Raw genomic sequence first — 20,439 nt, forward strand, 5'->3', positions numbered from 1 at the left:
AAGCGTTGCTAGAGCGATGTCAGTCTAACGCTAAACCTTTGAGAATCTTTGTTCACGGCAATGTGATGACGTTCAGACTCACCCAGCATTTAACTTTGGTTATAAATGGCTGAATTGGTTTGTCGGACAAAACAGCCAGAGGAATTTTGGTAGTGTGACTACCCAGGCAAATCTAATGTTTCATTCGCGATTATGTTAGAAGATTCGCCTTCATGTGATCTAGGCATGAGAATGGGTTGGCTATTCCGATTCCCAGACCCACAGGTAGCACCTGAATACATGTAGTTACCTGAATATTGCGTAAGGAAGCTCTCGTCTCAGCAAACCTCTCAAACGCACTGAATGACGTATCGATGGAGACAAGGACGGACGGTTGTGACTTGGCACTCCTTAGAGCGTGTTCTTCAGGTGTGGGAAGTGTTGACCTGCTGGTCTGCTGAGAGTAGTCCAGAATATCAGCACAGGATCTTGGTCTAGGAGCTGCCGAATGAGTTCTTGGTCTAGGAGGCTTCAACCTCTCATTCCGCTCATAGCGGATGATGTAAGGCGCTTTCTGCAGATAGACAAGAAATACGATTACAACATAGTCAGTACGTTTCCACGATGCAGTCCATACGCAAGATGGACATGGCAACAAACACGCAAGTCAAACGATTCTTGCTACTTGCGAATATTCGTTGAATGTTTATGCTTGCAAATGATGAAAATGGCACTTGCGGATGATGAAAAAATTCAGCGCAAGCTATTCCATTTTAAACATTTTTCACACTTCAGCAGTTTTTATTTTAATTTGAGCTGTTTCGAATGCGTCACTCGTACAAATCCTCATATTTTTTAACAAGGCAACCGCGTTAATCCGCAAAAACTGAATTTCTATTCAAACATCCCATGACAGTTCAATTTCAAACCTGCATCATTGGCACAATAAAAACACAGTTATTATAAGGCACAGTATTATAGGGATAATGACGATTTCAATATTATCTGGATAATAAAATTGTACTAGTGTCAACTCTCATATCCCGATAAGGCGTGAATCACAGTACAACTAGAAGTTAGGCTGAATGACGCCCTCCCCGAGTCAGTCAACAGAAAGCGTGAGACGTTATCAATTGATATTTGAGAATATTGAAACATTAAAAATGAACTTGAATAAACTCGACACTGAATTGTTTTCGGTCAATTCAAATGAGAAGGAGTAACCAGAGTCAAAACATGTTTATCTGCATCAACTTATGCCATTAGCTAATAGAGAAGAAAGGGATGAGCAAGACAGAATAAAATCGGTCGTCCTATTTCTGTGCGTCAAAAGACAAAATGCATGTCTGATAGCAGGGGTCAAGGAAGGGCTGCAGTTTCTTCTACTGATTCAGAGAGATGTAGCTTTGACAGCTAGTCAGGAAATAACAGCTTTAAAAATATTGACAAGGACTGAACGAAAACAGAGAGAAATCGTTATTTCCTGCTCAAATAAGATACACAGCAGCGAGAGCATAGCACATGTCTTTCCAGCTAGGAGGGTAGCCAGGGAAGTCTTATGTAGTGTGAAAAAATGTTGACAATTTTTAACAAGGTTTTGTGTACCAGTACAAGCACTGGAGAACCGACGGAAACATTTGGTTCACTGGGAATATGTATATTTCTTCAAAATGGTTTGACTGACAAAAATACAACATCTGAAAGTAACTTTTTACTAAAACAATAGTATTAGTTTTCTATCATTTAGAAGCTGATAGCAAAAAGCCAAGGCTATATATTTAAATCAACCACATGCTTTCGTGATGTATCTTTTTAGTCGACTAATAATGTGACGATCACTCTACTTCCGTAGATCAAGTCCAAGTGGTAAATATATAAAAAAGTTCCTTTACTCCTATCCAAAAGTAAAATTTCTATGGCAAGACAAACTGAAAACAGCATTCAGTCAAATAAGACCATCACATGGTAAATTGGTGATTTAGTTAACAAGTAAGAAGCGGGATAATCAAATCAGTATTTAATGCAATAATTCCTTAGCGAAGTCAAATGCTACGCCCATATTAATAAACTTCTCAAGCATTTGGCATTTGTATTCTGCTGATATGTAATTAACCAACAAGGGATGCATAATTGATAAAAATATTATAGCACATTATCACCACCTTCCATGTGTTATCAATCACTAGACCTTCTCCCTGTTCATTAGTCTCAAAGTGTATAAAACGGATGTGTAGACAGGTTGGCCACTAAACCAGAGGAGCCACCGGCAGGCAACTCTGGGGATATAGAACAAATCATTACCACATTTAGAGAATGAGTCAACCATGACTCATTGGAGTGGACTAGATGCAATGAAATTTTTAATATAAAAACGAAAACCCGAATTAAATAGCAAAAAATCTATATTTCACATCAAATCTATATATATATTTCTCAAAGTATGTGGATCTGTGTGTCATTCCGGCTATAGCGCACTCTGATTATTTTACCAATGCGGCCACGCGTTACGATGCCCCTGTTAAGAAGTATTTTTCGTAAGGTTCAGTTTTTATATCTGGGGTCAAGGCCAATTCTTCTAATGCGGACAATTATATTGTCTACGTAGGAAGAGCCTCGATATTATCTCTCCGTTCAGTCAGACAAAGACAATACGATATCTCATTTTTACATTTGTACCGGTATCGAGAGGTACCAGTAGGCCTATTGTCGTATTCAAAGTTTTGATGGATAGCTTCTGGTGGAACAGTAACCTTTTTTATTCACACACGTTTCTATGTAAGAATTGTTATTCTTAATTCTACATATTCATGGATTTATATTTTATTTTCTCAGTTCGTATTAATTGTATCATTACAGAATCATCTTTTATTGTAATCGTAGCAAAACCAGCTTAATTTAGCTATACGCACAACTAGTCCATACTATAAGGGTCATATCCACCCATCCAAAGCCTGTAGGATAGAAAAAAGATTGCTTCATACAGGATGTGAACAAACAACCCTCTACTTTGTAACTCATCCCTCCAACCACTGCACCAATCAACCTTCTTGCCACACTATGGAATAATTGTGCAGATGGTTATTATCAGTGTTCTATTGAAACACCTGACAATTTCCACAGCAGACTAGACTGCCAGAGCAAAAATATTTTATATACAGGTATAATAATACAGTAGACGCTCCTACAACGTAAACCGTTCCAGGAACGTTTACATTATAGGGATTTTATGTTATACAACAGCAAAATATATGTAAATTGCATAATCTGTTTCAAGATCTTTCCAAACACCCCGTTTCTAATTTTTTTCGAAAGTTTATTTATCCATCACTGTTAAAAACGATCGTTTTTTTAACCTTAAAGTCAATTTTTGAGGCTAACCGAAACTACTATATCATAGCTTGCTATTGGTAAAAAAAGTAAACAAGAAACGGCGTTTAGCTAACCAGAAACTGCAATAATAAAATACGTTACCGAAACGACAAAAACGTCGCACTGCCCATTAGCAGCCGTATCGCGAAGCGACAAAAGCGTCGCTCTGCCCGCGAAAGGGTTAATAAAACTTGAGATTAACATTATTTTATTACTATTAGTTTTGCACACTTAAAAATTAGTGCTCTAATTTTATTTTATATAATTTTATGGAAGTTTTAAGCAAAACATTATAGTTACAAAATATTTTACATAATAATTCAACTATTGATGTCGAAAATAATAACACGGGTGAAACAGCTTGTAACATGAAAAACGGAATACGATTTCATCATAAACTAATTAACTATATGGAGAGGTTTTGGAATCAATGAGCCGGAGATGACTGGGTCCTCTAGTTGCGTAACATAGTGGGTGGAAAATTTGGATAAATTTTCATGACTTTTCTATTAAGAAATTGCCTGGCAGCTAGCCAAAATATTTGTTTCACATTTGTATCAATTGCCTCCCCGGACTAAACCACGAGTAACTTAGCACCTCTTGTCTCATGACAATGTGGGTCGTCAAAACCAAAACACTTGGCACACTTGCTGTGACTTCATCACGTGCCACTAATACTGTGAACCGGTGTCCACAGAAACTTGTCCACTTGAAACAAGTTATCAATACCAAATAGCCCGGTCAATGCTTCTTATAGCCGAGATCAAACGTTGTATCTGAAGGAGTTTTATTACCACGGAATTTAAATAACAACATATGGAAAGAGGGAAGAGGAAGAGGGAACATATGAAGAGAGAGTTCGTACATCTGCTGCTGAGTGGAAAGAACTAAAATGCAACCATTTATATGGCTCGTAGGCAGTTAGATAGAGCAAAGGTGCACCAGGGGAAATCTCATAATATAAATATGTAAAAAATCACGCATGAGGTCTTTTTCTCAAAAGGCAACTAAAAAACTACAACACCCTTGTCATCCACTCAAGCTTAGTGGTCCAGTTGGCCTATTTTAGGTGAAACAATCTGTTAGCACCACATTGTTAGGGGGAGTCGTTATGTACTAAATTTCAAGGCATTTGAAGCATCAGTTCTCTAAAATGTGCAGGCATGCGAGGTCACACTCGAAAAACAACTACGACCTTGCCCAGTCAGAGGGTCTTTGAAGGCCAAATCTTTTGCTAAGCCATATTGGTGCCTAGGATGTATTCTGAAATGTTCTTCACATGCAGGGAGTGAAAGGTCTTTACCCCGGAAGTGGACCATGATTGGTTGAAGCATTTAAACATTTGGACAAATATTTTGTAAACAATAACGACTTAATTATTGTTCTGTCATCAATAACTAGTCAAAATTGTGGTTGTTTTTAAGCGATAGCCAACTATACAAGAAAGCTGATGTTTTAGATGGACCGGCATCAGGTGATTCTAAACATAGGACTCTGCTTAAAGATGGACTTCTGCAATGTTTTAGTAGATTTTATCAAAAAGTATCGGTATTTATCTATTATTTATGATTGTTTTTAATGTTTGAGGTCAACTGATTGTCGAGATATTTCAAGACTAAAATCGACAAAACTTGATTGCGGTTTTGACGACCAGAAAAATATTGTGCAAGAAGAAGTCACTAGTTGTTATCATTGCTATAGTTGATATCGGTTATTGTGTTCAAGTTGCAGCGTTACACGTCTCCATTCTGTCGGTCTTTTTATGACTATAAATGTCATAATCACACTTTCGCTTGATCTGAGCGTTTTAACCGCGATCAAGTTTTGTCGATTTTAATCATGAAACATCCTGACAGTCAGATCACCTCAAACATCAACATCAATTGCAAATGATAGAAAAATACTGATATTTTCTGACAAAATCTACTAAAATTCTTCTGTAGATTCATTTTTAACACAATGTTAGCAGACTGTTTTACTTGAACATGGCCTAACAGGGCCTTAAATCGAAGATATAAATGGGTAGCAACTCATAAACTCAAATGCGCATCTGTATGTCTTCACATACACGATTCTCAAGAGACGTAGCATCTGGACTCATTACTAAAGCATGTAAACTTCATAGAAACTGATACACTTTGCTAACTTTTATGTTACTCCTGGGAAATTGTATTCCACATGTGAACGCTTAGGAAATGTGTTTACAGATCTCTCAGGCACTCAAGGCTATGATAGTCAGCTGATGCACATTGGACATCTTGTAAATCTACTTAGACATCACAGACTACAACGGTTAATTGGAGAAAATGGTTTAACTAAGCCAAACAGTTTCATAAAAATTTGTTTTTATTTTATTATTTCATTTTCACATGCTTTGTAAGCTAATGTCCACACGCCTGTTTCGATCAAGACAATGACTCACTAGTTGTTTACTTTTACTAACGGCTGGTTCACACCATATCGCCGTTGTCCTTTCGGCGTTCATCATCAACTATGTGCATCGAGGACCGATAGCATTGACAAAGCCATGCAGACACGTCGGGAAAGTCTGCAGATGTCAAATTTTCCCCGGTATTTACCGAGCATCGACGACAGCCTGTACGATGTGAACCATTTCGACGACAGTAATTCGCGGATAGCGCGATATATTTCCGTTTATGATAGTTGCTGCGGGACTAGCATTTGATTTGAGCAAACGAAAACAAAGAGGTTTTTTCGCGAAATTTTAAAAAGAAAATTGAGAACACTGTGTCACGGAGTATTTGCTGAACCGCGGATGGGACTATGATAGTGTGAATATTGTTATCATCCACAATCACGAAAACATTGTAGCATCAACGCCGAGATATGGCAATATAGTGTGAAGTAGCCTTTATCATTCACGTCATTCCACTGAGGCTGCTGACTTTCCATAATATTGTTAGGATTATCTCCCAGTAATAGATTGTACAAACCATAGATGAGTGATAAAAGGAGAAATTTGAATCGCGATTGAGGAGAGTATAGCTGCACGGTTCCACAAATTCAAGTGGGTAGATATTTCGTACCGATCTATTTAACACATGGTCCTAAGGCTAGGTTCAACATACCAATGCTTATTAAGAATAATTTTGTATTGTTGAAGTCCCATTGAATAGGTCTGTTAAAAGAAAAGGCAATTTTCATGTTTTGGAAAGTTACCAATAACTTTTTCAAAATTTTTTTTTTCAAATGTTGAATCTAATTTAAAATACTCACAAATGTGTAACAAATATACAGTCAATGCAAGTATAATCTAAAAATCTGCCATTTTAGAACATGCTCAGCCTGCAGCACCGTTAGAGAGATGCAATGATATTCCTTGCTAAACATCAGTGCATTCAATATCAGCAAACATAGCCCCCACCTTGTACAAAGATTTAGGCTAAAATGTACTCAAAGAACTTGTACGGGTAAAATGAAAAGCATTAGTGCCACCAACACAGCTATTTGGCAAACAGGAACTTAACAAAATGGAATTACTGACAATCTATAAAACACTAATTAAATTACACAATTGCATTGTCTCTGACCAACCCTCGCTGGTTGCCTTGTTGGCTCAACAAGAACCGGACAATAATATACAAACAAACAATCAGCTGGTAACAGGTTAAAGCAAGGAAACAGAGTGCAATATAACTCTGGCAGACTTTCTGACGAGCTATCAGCATTAAGTAGCGACAAGTGAGAATTACTGGGATGCATTGCCTTTAAGGGTGGACCTCCCTGCCAACCCTCCAAAGATGCTTTGCTAAACTCGTGGATTGTCAAAAGCTTAGGGAAATGACTAAATACAGAGAGAGTGCCATGTGTATGCGCTCCATGGTATAATGGGTAGATGGTGATACGCCCATTTTTAGTACCGCGATGAGCAATACAATTTCGATCATTAAAATTGTGAGAACCCAAACCCTAGATGAGAGAATATGAGCTGTATACAACTGGGATGCATGAGACATGGGTATTAATGGAGATGAGCTTGCAGTTGATTCAACTGCTTCCTCAGGTATCATACAACTGTGAACATGCAAACTACGCTCTGTGCGTCACATAATATGATAGCTACTGTTAGGAAGTAAGTGTCAGTCAAATCAACAAACTTGATTTGAGGTTTTTTCAAGGAAGTTAATTATCGTTGAAAAAGCTATAACGAGCGAGCGATAGTTTAGGAATGGAAATGGCCAAATAGCTACAAGGTTGCACAATTTTGATTTATGTCTGCAAGACCAACGAGTATCAAGAAAAAAGTGGTAAACACAAAACAAGGGATACAGTTAAGGCGGTTGAGCCCGCTGCCTCTCGGAAACACATACATTGCTCATAGAGTGAAAATTGTTAACATCACACACTAGGAGGCAGCGATACTGAGGAGATGAGTGAAAAGTTTTCATTAAAAACCAGCCTTAGAAGATGAGAGTGAAAGTCTTAGGATCAAAAGCTAAGCGCTGCCGCAAACTAAAATACTCTTTTACCCCACCTAAACAAGCTGTACTTTAAAATGCAAGGCTATAATATTTCACACCCAAAAGGACTAGTGGAATTTTCAAGCCCAAGAATTTAGGGAAGCCATGAGCTGAGCCAAATCCCTCTCTGCAGACGAAATTCGCTGCCGTTTATTACAAATCTGACAACTGAGTCAACCTCCTGATAGCTTAGCCTTTTATTCCAAACATAAAAGAGGATGGGAGAGAGAGAGATAAGCCTGTAGATTTATAGGTGGGTATCACCGTGTTCATATAATACCACCAGCAAACATCCATTTCCCAAGCGCCTCGGCTCAAAGAGAAAGATGATGCCCCATATCAGCCTGCGCTGCTCAAATTGTACAAACTTGCATTTGCAGCAGCAGCGGTACGTTTGAAGTCGCAGCTGTATTAGTGTGATGCAATACACTGCCAATGTTTTCGGTACTAATTACTCAGGCAGCATCAATTCTTGATAAAACAAGTGCCTTATATGAGTGATGTTGAATTGAACACATCCTATGATTTGACATCCATATCATACATCCTTTCAAAACTTGTCAAATTTAGAGAGATAAGTTTAAACTAATCGACAACAAAACCAACGTTGTGCTTCGACGTTTCTATGATTTGACCTTTGAAACCTTCCTAAATGCACGGAGACATAAAACCGAAGATTTTATCATTCCTACCATGTTTGTTCTGTGAAGAATGAAAAACAGGGTAGGAAAAGATCATTATTTTTTGTTCGAAAAATTGGGTTTTTTATTTAATTCGATTTTAATGATTTTTTTGATAAATTTGATTTTTCATCCATTTTTGCTCATGCAAATGGTCTGTGTAGTGCTTTGCACATCAGAATGCTGGTAAACCTACTTTTTAGTGTTAGTGGCTTGTATGCATTAATTTGACAAATTCTTATATTTTTTGCATTCAACAGTCATATAAAGTTATACTGTGTAAACTACATGTAAGTTAGTAGCGAAGAAAAGAGCTACTAGCAGTTTCACACAAATTACAAATGGAAAGCCAAAGATGTAAAATGCCACTATGAAATTTTTAAACGCATACCCCTTGGTGTAATTAATGGTGTTGATCACAGTGAAAATAAACACAAGTTTGCAAGCATTTTTAGTACCTTGCCAGTTTCGTAATTTTGAATGAATGAAACCAAAAGTGGTAAATGCTTGCACTTGAGTTGATTACTGTAGAGCAGTGCTGCCCAACCTTTTCCGAACATGGGCCGGATTTAAAAAAAAATGACGCCAGTGGGCCGGACTCACATTTCTAGTCTTACATTCTTTAATAGAACTATTTGAAATGGTTTGGAAAAGTATTCAGAACTGTAAATATTGATTGTATTTTTTATTTATAGAAATTACCCTTTATACAATTATAATTCATAACTCAATTTAAACATAGGGGGTCCTACATATGATACTACATGTATTTCTATTACTTTTATTGCTATCAAAAGATTATAGTCTCCAGATATTACATGAATACGAAATGATCATTAGAAATTTTGATTTAGTGCCTTAAATTCTATAAAATAAATTCAACAATTTATCAAGATTAAAAAAAACATTGTTCAAATGGCTTTGTATTTCAATAATAAAACAATTTCATTTTAGATGTAAACCGGTAATGAACGAAAATATCAGTGAGAAACTTGAAATTGTTTCGAGTCATCAAGAAGCTTTTCGATGTCTGCCGGAATATTTGTTAAGGCCAGTCGGAGTTCATCTTCGAGGTGAGCGTCACTCAAAGAATTTCTTTTGTTCGATTTTATTAATTGCATGCGACTGAAGAGATATTCACACATCCATGTCGAACCGAACAAAACGAGAAAGCGTTTTGCGTAGCATGTAAGATTTGGAAATTGAGTGTGAGGCAGACCGTATTTGTAGAAGTCCATCAGATTCCTATTTAAAAATTGACTCTTGACATCAAAATCACTTTGTAATTCATTCAATTCCATTTGAAGCTCAACGGGGGCATCAGCAGGATCCACGTCAAAAGGCATTGAAAAAAATTTCAGCTGGTCTTCACAAGCACGGAAATCCTTAAATCTCCTGGCAAATTCTTCCTGCATCCGTTTTAACTCACTCACAAAGAATTCCCGGTTCATGGTTGAAATGTGCGACTGTTTCTGAAGGCAAGGAAAGTGGGCATAATTGCTGTCAGCAATTTGAGCAATCCACAAATCCAGTTTCTTTTGGAAAGCTGTCACCTCCCCAAACAAATTATGGATGAGTTTTTCTTTTCCTTGTAACCGCACATTCAACTCATTCAGTTTGTCTGTAATGTCCACCAGAAAAGAAAAATCATTCATCCATTTGTCGTCATCAAAATTGATGCATAAATTTCCTTTTGCTTCAAGAAATGCTGCCACATGTTCTCGAATATCGTAAAAGCGTTTCAAAGTACGTCCACGGCTGAGCCACCTGATCTCGGTAAAGTAAGGAATGCCAGAAAATTCGGCGTTTATCTCATCGAGAAAATTTCGAAACTGTCGATGATTCAATGCACGACTCCTAATGAAGTTGACAGCTTTCACGACATTATCCATGACGTGATCAAACTTAAAGATTTTGGAGCAAAGTGATTCCTGATGTATAATGCAATGGTACCACAATATTTGGTCTTTACTCACATTCAGGGATTCCAGTTTTCTTTGGATGAAACCACGCAAGCCTTGCTCCTTGCCGATCATGGCCGGTGCACCATCGGTAGCAATTCCCACCAGACGATCATAAGTCAGTCCCGCCTTTTCGAGTGCAGTGTCGATTTCTTTGAAAACAGCAGCACCCGTGCAATTTCCTTTCATGGGGCATAGAGCAAGTAATTCTTCAGTGATATTAAAAGTTGAATCAACACCTCTCACGAAAATCGCCAGTTGTGGTGTATCAGTAATGTCAGTAGATTCGTCGATGGCAATGCTGTAAGTTTCGAAGTTTTTACAAAGTTCGTTCAACTGCATTTTCGTATTTTTGGCCAGTTCTTCAATCCTTCGGGTTATTGTATTACGCGACAAGCTAACACATTTTATAGCTTTCTCTTTCTCTGGGCACAGAATTTCAATCGCCGAGGTGATACATTCTTTGACAAAATCTCCTTCCGAAAAAGGTTTCATGTTGCGTGCAATCTTTTCAGCAATGACGAAACTCACTTTGGCGTACTTTTTCGATTCATCATCTACTTTCCGAAAAATGTTCTGTTGTGAGACTAAATTCTTTTGAAGTAAAAGTGCTTTCTCCTTGCGTTGATCTCCTTCATAACGATTATGGGTCAAAGCGTGCTTTAATGTGTAATGCCGTTTCACATTTTCAGCTTTTAGAACTGCGACTGTTTCACCACAGATCAGACAAAGACATTTTGCATTTGATTCCACAAAGAAATACAAATTTGTCCATGCTTCGTTAAACCTGCGATTCTCCTTGTCTACTTTTCTGATTTTTCTAGCCGACGCCATGGATGAACAAAATTTGAAATTTATTGTGAAAAAGAAACTACTGTAATTTGCTCATCGGTATAAGAAGGCTTCCTTATCAAAGGTTGTGCTGGAGTATATTTGAAATTGAATCACCTCAAAAGCCAGTTTTATTGATGCGGAAAGTCAATAAGGCGTGCGCGCCTCGGTGGAAAATACCATAGATATTTCAATAAGCGGTAAAAAGTTCAGCGTTTTCTATTGAAATATCTATGGTAATTTCCCAGCAGTCCTTCTTCAACCAGCTGAGGTGAGCGCCCTGAGGCTTTTGATTCGACGATCGAATCAATCAATCGTACACGCTGTGATACTTCACTTTTTATCAATTTTTCAATGTCAGCAAAGACACTAATTTTTGACCTAACGCTACTGAATTCTTCAAACTGAAAACTATTGATTAGTAGCCAATCATCTTCGAAGAAAAATAACAGTTGTAAGCTTCTGCGTTAATAACAGGAATAAGTTAAAGACTGACGCACGGGCCGGATTCTAAGGCTTCATGGGCCGGATCCGGCCCGCGGGCCGGACGTTGGGCAGCACTGCTGTAGAGTTTGATTTCATATCATTTATTAAACAGAGTAGCGAAGGGAAATACCAGTTACCCTATCACTTATCTATTCGAATTGTTCGTGCCAACCGTGACGAAAACAGAAATTTTTAAATATTTGGACTGCTGAGTGAAATCTAGTTTTACCAAAGATTAAATGTAGTTCTTATTCCTGCCATTCATACCAGTTTTATAGGATAAAAATTTAAGTTAACATAATTTTAATTAACACAAACTTTCAACTTGATTGCTTCTGAAATTTATATATAACCAGCTTCAGACGAGTCATTAACAACGTAAATCAACAATAACCAATAAATAAACAAACATATGTAGATAAACAACAGGAATCATAACTTTTAAAACTGTAAAAGTTGACTCCACTAACGAAACTAAAGGTGTGTTTATACCAGGTCAATTTGCCGGAGTTGTGTTGCCCTGAGAAAGAGATGGGTTGTAGTGGCTTCTGGTCTTTTTATGAATTGAAATGCATTTTTACAAAGACGTTTCACTTGACCAACTCAAATTCCAACTATACAAAATGGGTCACCTTTTTAGCCAATGAAATACACCCTCAGCATCCATTTCACTTGCTTATATTTTTGGTTCTATTAATATTGCGAATTTAATTGGTAATTCCATGTTGTGCTCCGTCAATGACGACTGTAAAAACGGATGCAGTATTTCACCGACTTTGTACCGGTGAAAGGGACAAAGCTATAGTATGTTACTTACACCACTTGGACTAGATGCTACGTTTCCATAGTATGATTGATGGCGGATTTGGAATTGTGGGCATCGGGAGTTACGCGCGAAAGTGTTCCAATAGACATTCGTATGTTGCGGAATAACGCAGACGCTTTGGAAAAAAATGAATTTGTACCAGAAGTCATAGCGGCATGCTCCTGTTTCAGCACGCTCTTAAAATAAAAACTGCCGAGCATAGAAATGTTTAAAATGGATTAGCTTGCACAGCACTTTCTTGTGCATCATTCGCAAATACCGTTCCCATCTTTTATAAGCATGAAGCATTCGATGAAAATTTGTGACTAACAAAATTTTGTGACTGACTTGTCTTGCCGATTTTTACCTTTTTTGTCTTGCAGATGATAGTGACTTGTGGATTAAATGCACCTCGGAAGATTGACAGTGATAGACTATAGACTCCTGAGATCAAGCACGCGGCAGCAATACCAACTCACCTCAAGCTTGGCTATGGTATATTTCGTCTCTCCTGGCTGCTTCAAACACGGCATCAGACAGAATCTCTTGGCAGCCTTCCAACCCTGCGGCCCGAGGGCCGCATATACTGCCCGAGGTGTACGATCAGCCTTGCTATACAGACGCTGGACAGAGTCAGGCCGGCTTGCTGCGGTGAACAGTCCTGTCTCTTGCTCAGGCTGAACGGGAGTTGCCTCCCTTATTGCTGCGCCGACTATCTCCAGGCTACTCTCAGCTGTCAAAAGTAAAACATTTGCATCTATTAGAGAAAATGAGAGAAATCGGGATATAGTTTGATGACCGAGTATTTTGACCTACAATCACCTCAACTCTTCCATTTTTCGAGAAACAACATAAAAATCTTTCCCAACACATAGTTAAACTACTCCTAACATAGAACGTCCACAATTTTATGAAGTGCTATAGTTATGTGAATACACACGAAAAAACTAGCAAAAGTTACAGTAAAGCGCAACAATAATACCAAATTTTAAAATTAAATTAATTTAAACTATATCTAGTATATGTTAGAATAAGTTACACTGCGTATTTTTATTACTTACTCTACAAGTAAACACACTCATTGCTCAAATTCACCTCTACCTTCTCTAAAGGATAGCAACTAAATGAAATAGGTTTTTACATATTTTGTTGTATATTTACAGTTGTTTTCAATCTTTGGACTGAAATTACCAAAATACAGTACAATGAATTTTTATAACATTATGATAGCTTCGAAATACGACACAAATACTGAAATGAACTAACTTTGAGTCAAAGTTTGATCGTATCTAACAAAAGGTTTCGACTGCTCCAGCACAAGATCAGCAGGTACCCATAATCCATTAAGAAAGGTACTTGAGGGAATACCAACTCTTTTTTATAACCCAAGTAAACGCAATTGACCTCCATATATAGCTAAAATATTTTCTAAAAACTTTGTCAATCATCTTAATAATGTGCTCAATCTAAAACTTAGTTACCACCGAGAAATGTGTTCACCTTCTAGAATCTTCCATAAACTATTCCAATCAAATGACAAAAGTATTGCAACAACCTGTGGCACGCACAAACCTCGCTGTCCCTAGTGCATCTTTAAATTTATCACTTCACCTTAAACATATGATGTCAAATTCCAGCAAACCTTTTTAAAACCATATGTTTGGCAGTTATTACATATCCTTCGTTTTTTCATGACATCATTTTATCGTTGTCGGCCATCTTTATAGACAATTTTATTGTTAAAAACACTAAACTTTTGCAATGAATTTTTGAAAACGAAACTTTTGTTTGCAAATTTTTTATTATAGTATCAAAACAACACCAAAAAGTACTATTAAATAAAAGAAAAACGATCGTTTTCTACAAATATGGCGGCCTTTTCGTGAACGAGCGCATGTACAAACGGCTTGATGACGTAAAAAAAACGATGGATAGGAACCTGTAACTTTGCAATTTGAACACAATAGCCGATATTGACTATAGCAATTAGTGACGCCATTGCGCACAGGTTTCCTTCTGACTTTTTAACCATGATCAAGTTTTGACGATGTTAATCTTGAAACATCCTGGTAGTCAGATCATCTCAAACATCAAAAACAATGATAGAAAAATACAGACACTTTCTGATTAAATCAACTAAAACTTTGTAAGTTTCTCTTAAACGATATTTTCAGACAATCACTTGCAAAGGCAGTAAAATATTGAAGAATTCTCACAAGTCTCATAAGAGACTTAGTGGATGTTACGTCTGTCCAGTATTCATTCTCGCAGACGACAGTGAGAGGCTCTTTGTACTGTCAGACCACTCACAAGAGCATTCAACTCTTCCTAGACGAAAAACCTTTGCTCTTTCAGCCAGTGAAAAGGTTTGTCTCTATAGGAAGATGTAGCATTTTGATGTTAGTTTCGGACATTACCGCATCACAAGTCTCATTGGCGAATTCTGTTAGTGTTGAGACCATTTTTTTCCATTTTTAAAAAGCCTTACAATATGGTAAATTTAGCCATCCATTTGTAGTATAAATACATTTAACTGGTCAAAAGTAAAACATGGCCGCTATTAGAGAAGGATGAGATAAAATGGAGTAGATATGATTGGATGACAGAGTACTTCAACTTACAATCACCTCTACTCATGAAATTTTTTGAGAAACAAAATGAACTTTTTCTTGATATATATATATCACGGCTTGTAACAAATAACATCCCAAATTTTATGAAACGTAGCTATGAAAGTACAAATATTGCATCTGTGACCTCGTACTATCCTCATGAAGCAAACATCCGCAAGGGCAATTGTTTTTTTTTACCAAGGCTGAGTTCACCGGCTTCGATTCAAAACACAACATTTTCAAAAAACAGATTCCCATAGTATCAAATCGATTCGGATGCAAGCTCGTACGAAGCAAGGCTTCCTCTCATATTAAGAACCAAGTCTTTGAAAAGCTGAACAAAACACAACAGCAAACAAGAATTCATGAGCTTGCTTCAAGTGACCATAGCAACTTGGGCAGATGAATTTAATGGACTGGCAATTAGGTGGGAAGAATATATACTAGAAAGGAACGCGCAATCGAAGACAAAAGGATCACAACTTTTCATGACATGTCAGTGATACGCTGACAATGCTATATTGATGTCTCTACAGGCACTTGGCGAGTCAAGCATTATCTATTGTTTGCACAGGTATCGATAGCCCATGAAAGGTAAACATTAGGAAGTGACACTACAGGCCAAATGTAGCTTACAAACAGCTTGCCAGCCTAGTAACTCAGCTGTAGGCAGTTGGAAATATTAAACTAGGGCATTTTGGCGAATAGCTAAGCTAGATTTTAATGCGAAGGTTTGAAAATTACATGTGAGATTATTGGCTAATTCTTGAGCATGTTGAAACGATTGTTTTATTGTACTGCAAAATTTCCATACAGCAATGGTGTGGTGACACCTGGGTACATCAGTGCCGACAAGCTATGTTGGGCCGACAAGCGGATCATTTTTTCAATAGAGCGCTATAATAGTTGATCGATGGATGGGCAACGCTAGTTGTGCGAAAACTTATGCACAGGCATAGGTCGCTAAGGTCGTTTCAAAAGCGCAAAGTGTCGCACCGCACGGGTGTTTCGCTTCCAACCAGCAACACTGAATCATGACAAAAGGGAATAGACACAGCAGTTCACAGACACATAGACACAGTTCACACATAGTTCACAGTTCACATAGACACACCCCCCCTTGGGGGGTGTCTCTACCCTACCGCTGTATGGAAACTTAGAATATGATGGATATACCATTTGCTGTAAGATGTCAATGATACACCCATCTATAGACTGAACAATAGATATATAAATAGAACAACTCATGAACTCAGTAATACAGCTATGTTTAGACTGATAGAAGTTTAATTTTTTTGACACAGTGTTTTCAAACAGAAAATAATAGAGCAAGCTTTCTCCTTCAAATTTTGTTATCAATTTGAATGGTTTGTTTATGAGTAATGAACTACCTAACGATTATGTCAAAGTGCGAATGTTTTTTTACTAAATGTGTTGATGTAAAAATAGTTGACAGCACAGAACCACATAATATAATTATGTTGATTAGGAATGTACTGTTATGTAGGCCGAGCAACTTTCTTTTGGAAATCTTTAACGAATTAAAATTTTTATCGAAATGCACGATTATCGAATTAAAAAACCTAGGGTAGCAATAATCCAAGACAACCAGCTCAACGAGATTGAAAGAGCCACACAAATCACAACCGCAGACATGAAAGTGGAGCTATCAAACTGAAACCAAAGCGTTTTAATCCTATGGTTTAATCTACAAACTAGCGATGCAAAGGGCTCAAAATTTCTTTTTTATTCCGAAGCGTGTCTTATTAGGAGTTACTAGACTTGCTTTTGTTTATAAGACATTCCTGTCCACATTACAAGCATATAATGCATCTATCTAGACATAGTTCCGGATAAACAAAAACTGGAACCTTTGTTTTATAACAATCAGAAAGAATTTGTTATGAACTGTGCATTATAGCTCATTAACTAAAAAGTTACGCAAAAGGATTGCTGGGTTTTCTAGAAGCAAACACCAGCTAACCAAAAACTTGTTACTAGGTGGACCGTTCACATGACTTTGAAAACATGTTAGCTATATGGTAAGGACACCTGCTGATAGGTGTCACTGTCAATATGTAGCTTGCGTCAGTGTCAACAAGCCTTGTTAGTAGAGGAAACCCTCCAAAGATGTAATTGCATAGATAATACGCCCTAGGTGCAGTGTTTAAAGTTCATAGCCGGGATGGCCCAAATTATAAGCACAAAAGGAGATTCGTAATCAACCTCACAAGTTCCGTATCTATTCCTAATTATACAACAAGCATGATATAATCACTAGCTTTCACCAGCTGGACTCTGCACTGCATAATATTGTGGAAATTAGTAGGTGGCCCATATAATTATAGGGAGTCGTCGCTTCCTTTTGGTCTCGGCTGATGTTGATTAGGAGAACTACCAATGTACACACAATTCAGGATACGACGAAGGCTAAAGACGAACTTGTACAAAATATTACTAGATTTTATCAGAAAGTATCGATATTTTTCATCATTTTTGATTGTTGTTGATGTTTAAGTCGATCTGACCGCCAGGATGTTTCAAGATTAAAATGATTAGAGGAAAAATACATGCGACATGACGTCACCAGTTAGCCTACTATCCTTGATATAGACTATTGTTTTCAAGTTGCAGCGTTACGCGTCTCTATTCTGTCTGTCTGTTTACAATTATAGACATCATAATCGGCTGAATCGCATGATCTGAGCGTTTTAACCGCGATCAAGTTTCATCGATTTTAATTTTGAAACATCTTGAAAATCAGATCACCTCAAACATCAAAAACAACTGCAAATGAAAGAAAAATGTTGATACTCTGTTAATACATTGAAAAATGTTGATAATTTCTAATAAAATCTAATAAAACTGTTTCTAGGTTCATCATTAAGTTTAGATTGCGAACGAATAAAAACTAAAACCATATTAATTAGATAGACTAACACGTCTCCATTGGTTTAAAGCTTACAAAGCCTCCAATGATAAGTCAACTACTGAAAATGAAGTTGGCCTCAGGGATCAGGCATAATGATCCCGTCGCAAAGTATCATGGCATAGAAAGAATCTAAGTGGGAGATAAGCCCTTTGTCCTCATTCTCTATTAATTGGAAACAAGAGCTCAACTATTTATTCTGATAATATTCTTTTATGCAAACAGATAATCTCCAGTCGAAGAAACTGGTTAATTAAATTTGAGCCGGGTTGACCAGCCTTACCCGCCAAGATTAGCGACTGGAGTAAAGTCAGGCCTTATCAAAACTAATTTGCATAAAATTAGGGGAGCAACGATAGACATCAGCCAAGCATGCCTGTCACTTTGAAAGAATTGACAGTGTTGTTGCCGACGGTTTCATAGAATCTTTGTGACACAAGAATTGCCTTGGGCATGGAAACATGGACGGCATGGAAACATGAATATGATTAGCAGGATATGACATGCTTGGATCATTTTAAATCATTGAAACAAACCACCTGAATTGATTCCAAGAGCTAGCAAAGAAACCTGCCACGTAGGAGTGCAACACCTTAAAAATGAGCATATATATTTTAACAGAAAGTATCAGTGTTTTTGTATAATTGGTGATTGTTTTTTATGTTTAAGGTGATCTCATTTTTCAAGATTGAAATCGACAAAACTTGATTGCAGTTAGAACACTCAGATCAAGTTAAAGTGTGATTATGACATCTCTAGTTGCAAAGAGACTGAATAGAGACGGGTAATGCTGCAACTTCGATGCAATGATGGTATCAACTCTAGCAACTAGTAAATTCATTTCGCACGTGATTTTTATTTGAGCGTTTTAACCGTAATCAAGTGTTGTGTAAGTTGCTCCGGAAGACTAGATTCTCTTCCTTACATCCCGTAGCGAGTCTTGAACTACTAACCTGCTACTTTATAGCCCGGTGTACTAACCACTACTCCACGCTCAGCAAATTGAAACTTTATTTTAGAAAGTTATTTATTAGACAAACTAAAAATGGGCTGTGTAAATCGAAAGTTTTGATACTGTGTGTTTAGAAAACAGATTAGAATTAGAAACGCACCGCCAATCTAATCAGTTAATGGTCTGACTTAGTAGGTAATGTGAGCGTGTGAATAATTTGAAATTTACAAATAGTAAACAGCACAAATCTCTCATAAAGGCTACAATTCGCACTCATTTCAACTTCCATGTCAGGGAAGCATCACAATGGCCTGCAGTCAATCTGCTGACAGCTTCGGTATTTCATTGAGAAACATTTGTTACTTATTAACATCAACGACATGTTGATCGATGAAAGATCGATATATTACAAGGCCTGTAAAAAAATATAGCGATGGACTTGATACAACAGTTGCGATACAATTTAAAAGATCGATGATGTTCATTGAAAAAAGGCTAACCAATAAGACAGCAACACGACGCACGAACATGTGTCATTCAGAAGTTATAGCTAGCGACTTATTTTAAAAACTATGTAACTGAAATTGGAAGTTAACATACAAAACAACTTTTCTGAACTTTTCAGACATCAGCTATTTGCTTGACCAGTAGCTGACAGTAGTTCAACCTTATTGCGATTATATTTTACAAAAAAAATTGACAAGTCTAAATTCATTGAAGCAACAGTTGTACTCTTTGTATTAAAGATGAGCTTTTAGTAGATTTTATCAGAAAATATCAATATATTTTATCATTTGAGAATGTTTTTGATAGTTGAGGTGATCTGACTGCCAGGATGTTGATAGATTATAATTGACAAAAGTTGATCACGAAACCTGAAGAAAAGCTTGTACAAAACTTATGCCACTAATTATGTCTCACTATGTCTCTACCGTTATTGATATCAGCTATTGCTTGTAAGTTTACGAGCTACACGCCTCTAAAATTCTGCCGATCTCGTTGTCGAAGTACAACTATAAACGCCATAATCGCAGCTTCACTTGAATCTGAACATTCCAAAATAGGATCTAATTCAAACTATGATATCTATGGACTGGGTAGGTCTATAAAGACAAAAATTACATCAAGTTGAAGCCTGATGTCCAAGTTTTATATCGATATTATTGTCATTTCCATCATATGTTGTAAGTATGTACCTTTAAACATACAAAGTAAACCAATTGCATGTACCCAAGTGCTTCTAGAAGCAGTAGGAATTGCGAGGTCCTCTACAATGCGATTTCATCAAAAGATTAAACTGAAGAAGTCTCTTGTTCAAACCGCACACTGTCTACCTGCAGTAGCTAATCCGCCA

General features: G+C 37.2%; 1 protein-coding gene across 1 annotated transcript in view; it reads right to left on the reverse strand.

Annotated features, from left to right (window-relative positions):
- LOC137403845 (serine-rich adhesin for platelets-like) overlaps positions 1-20,439 on the reverse strand; it is a 45,954-nt gene that overhangs the window by 22,690 nt on the left and 2,825 nt on the right. The window contains exons 2-3 of the mRNA XM_068089916.1: positions 13,072-13,325; positions 290-553 (exon numbers count right to left, since the gene is read on the reverse strand). Of these exons, the coding sequence (XP_067946017.1) occupies positions 290-553; positions 13,072-13,325 (518 nt within the window). The remainder of the gene's footprint in view (positions 1-289; positions 554-13,071; positions 13,326-20,439) is intronic.

This window comes from Watersipora subatra, chromosome 9 (assembly GCF_963576615.1).
Source record: "Watersipora subatra chromosome 9, tzWatSuba1.1, whole genome shotgun sequence".
Taxonomy (NCBI): Eukaryota; Metazoa; Bryozoa; class Gymnolaemata; order Cheilostomatida; family Watersiporidae; genus Watersipora; species Watersipora subatra.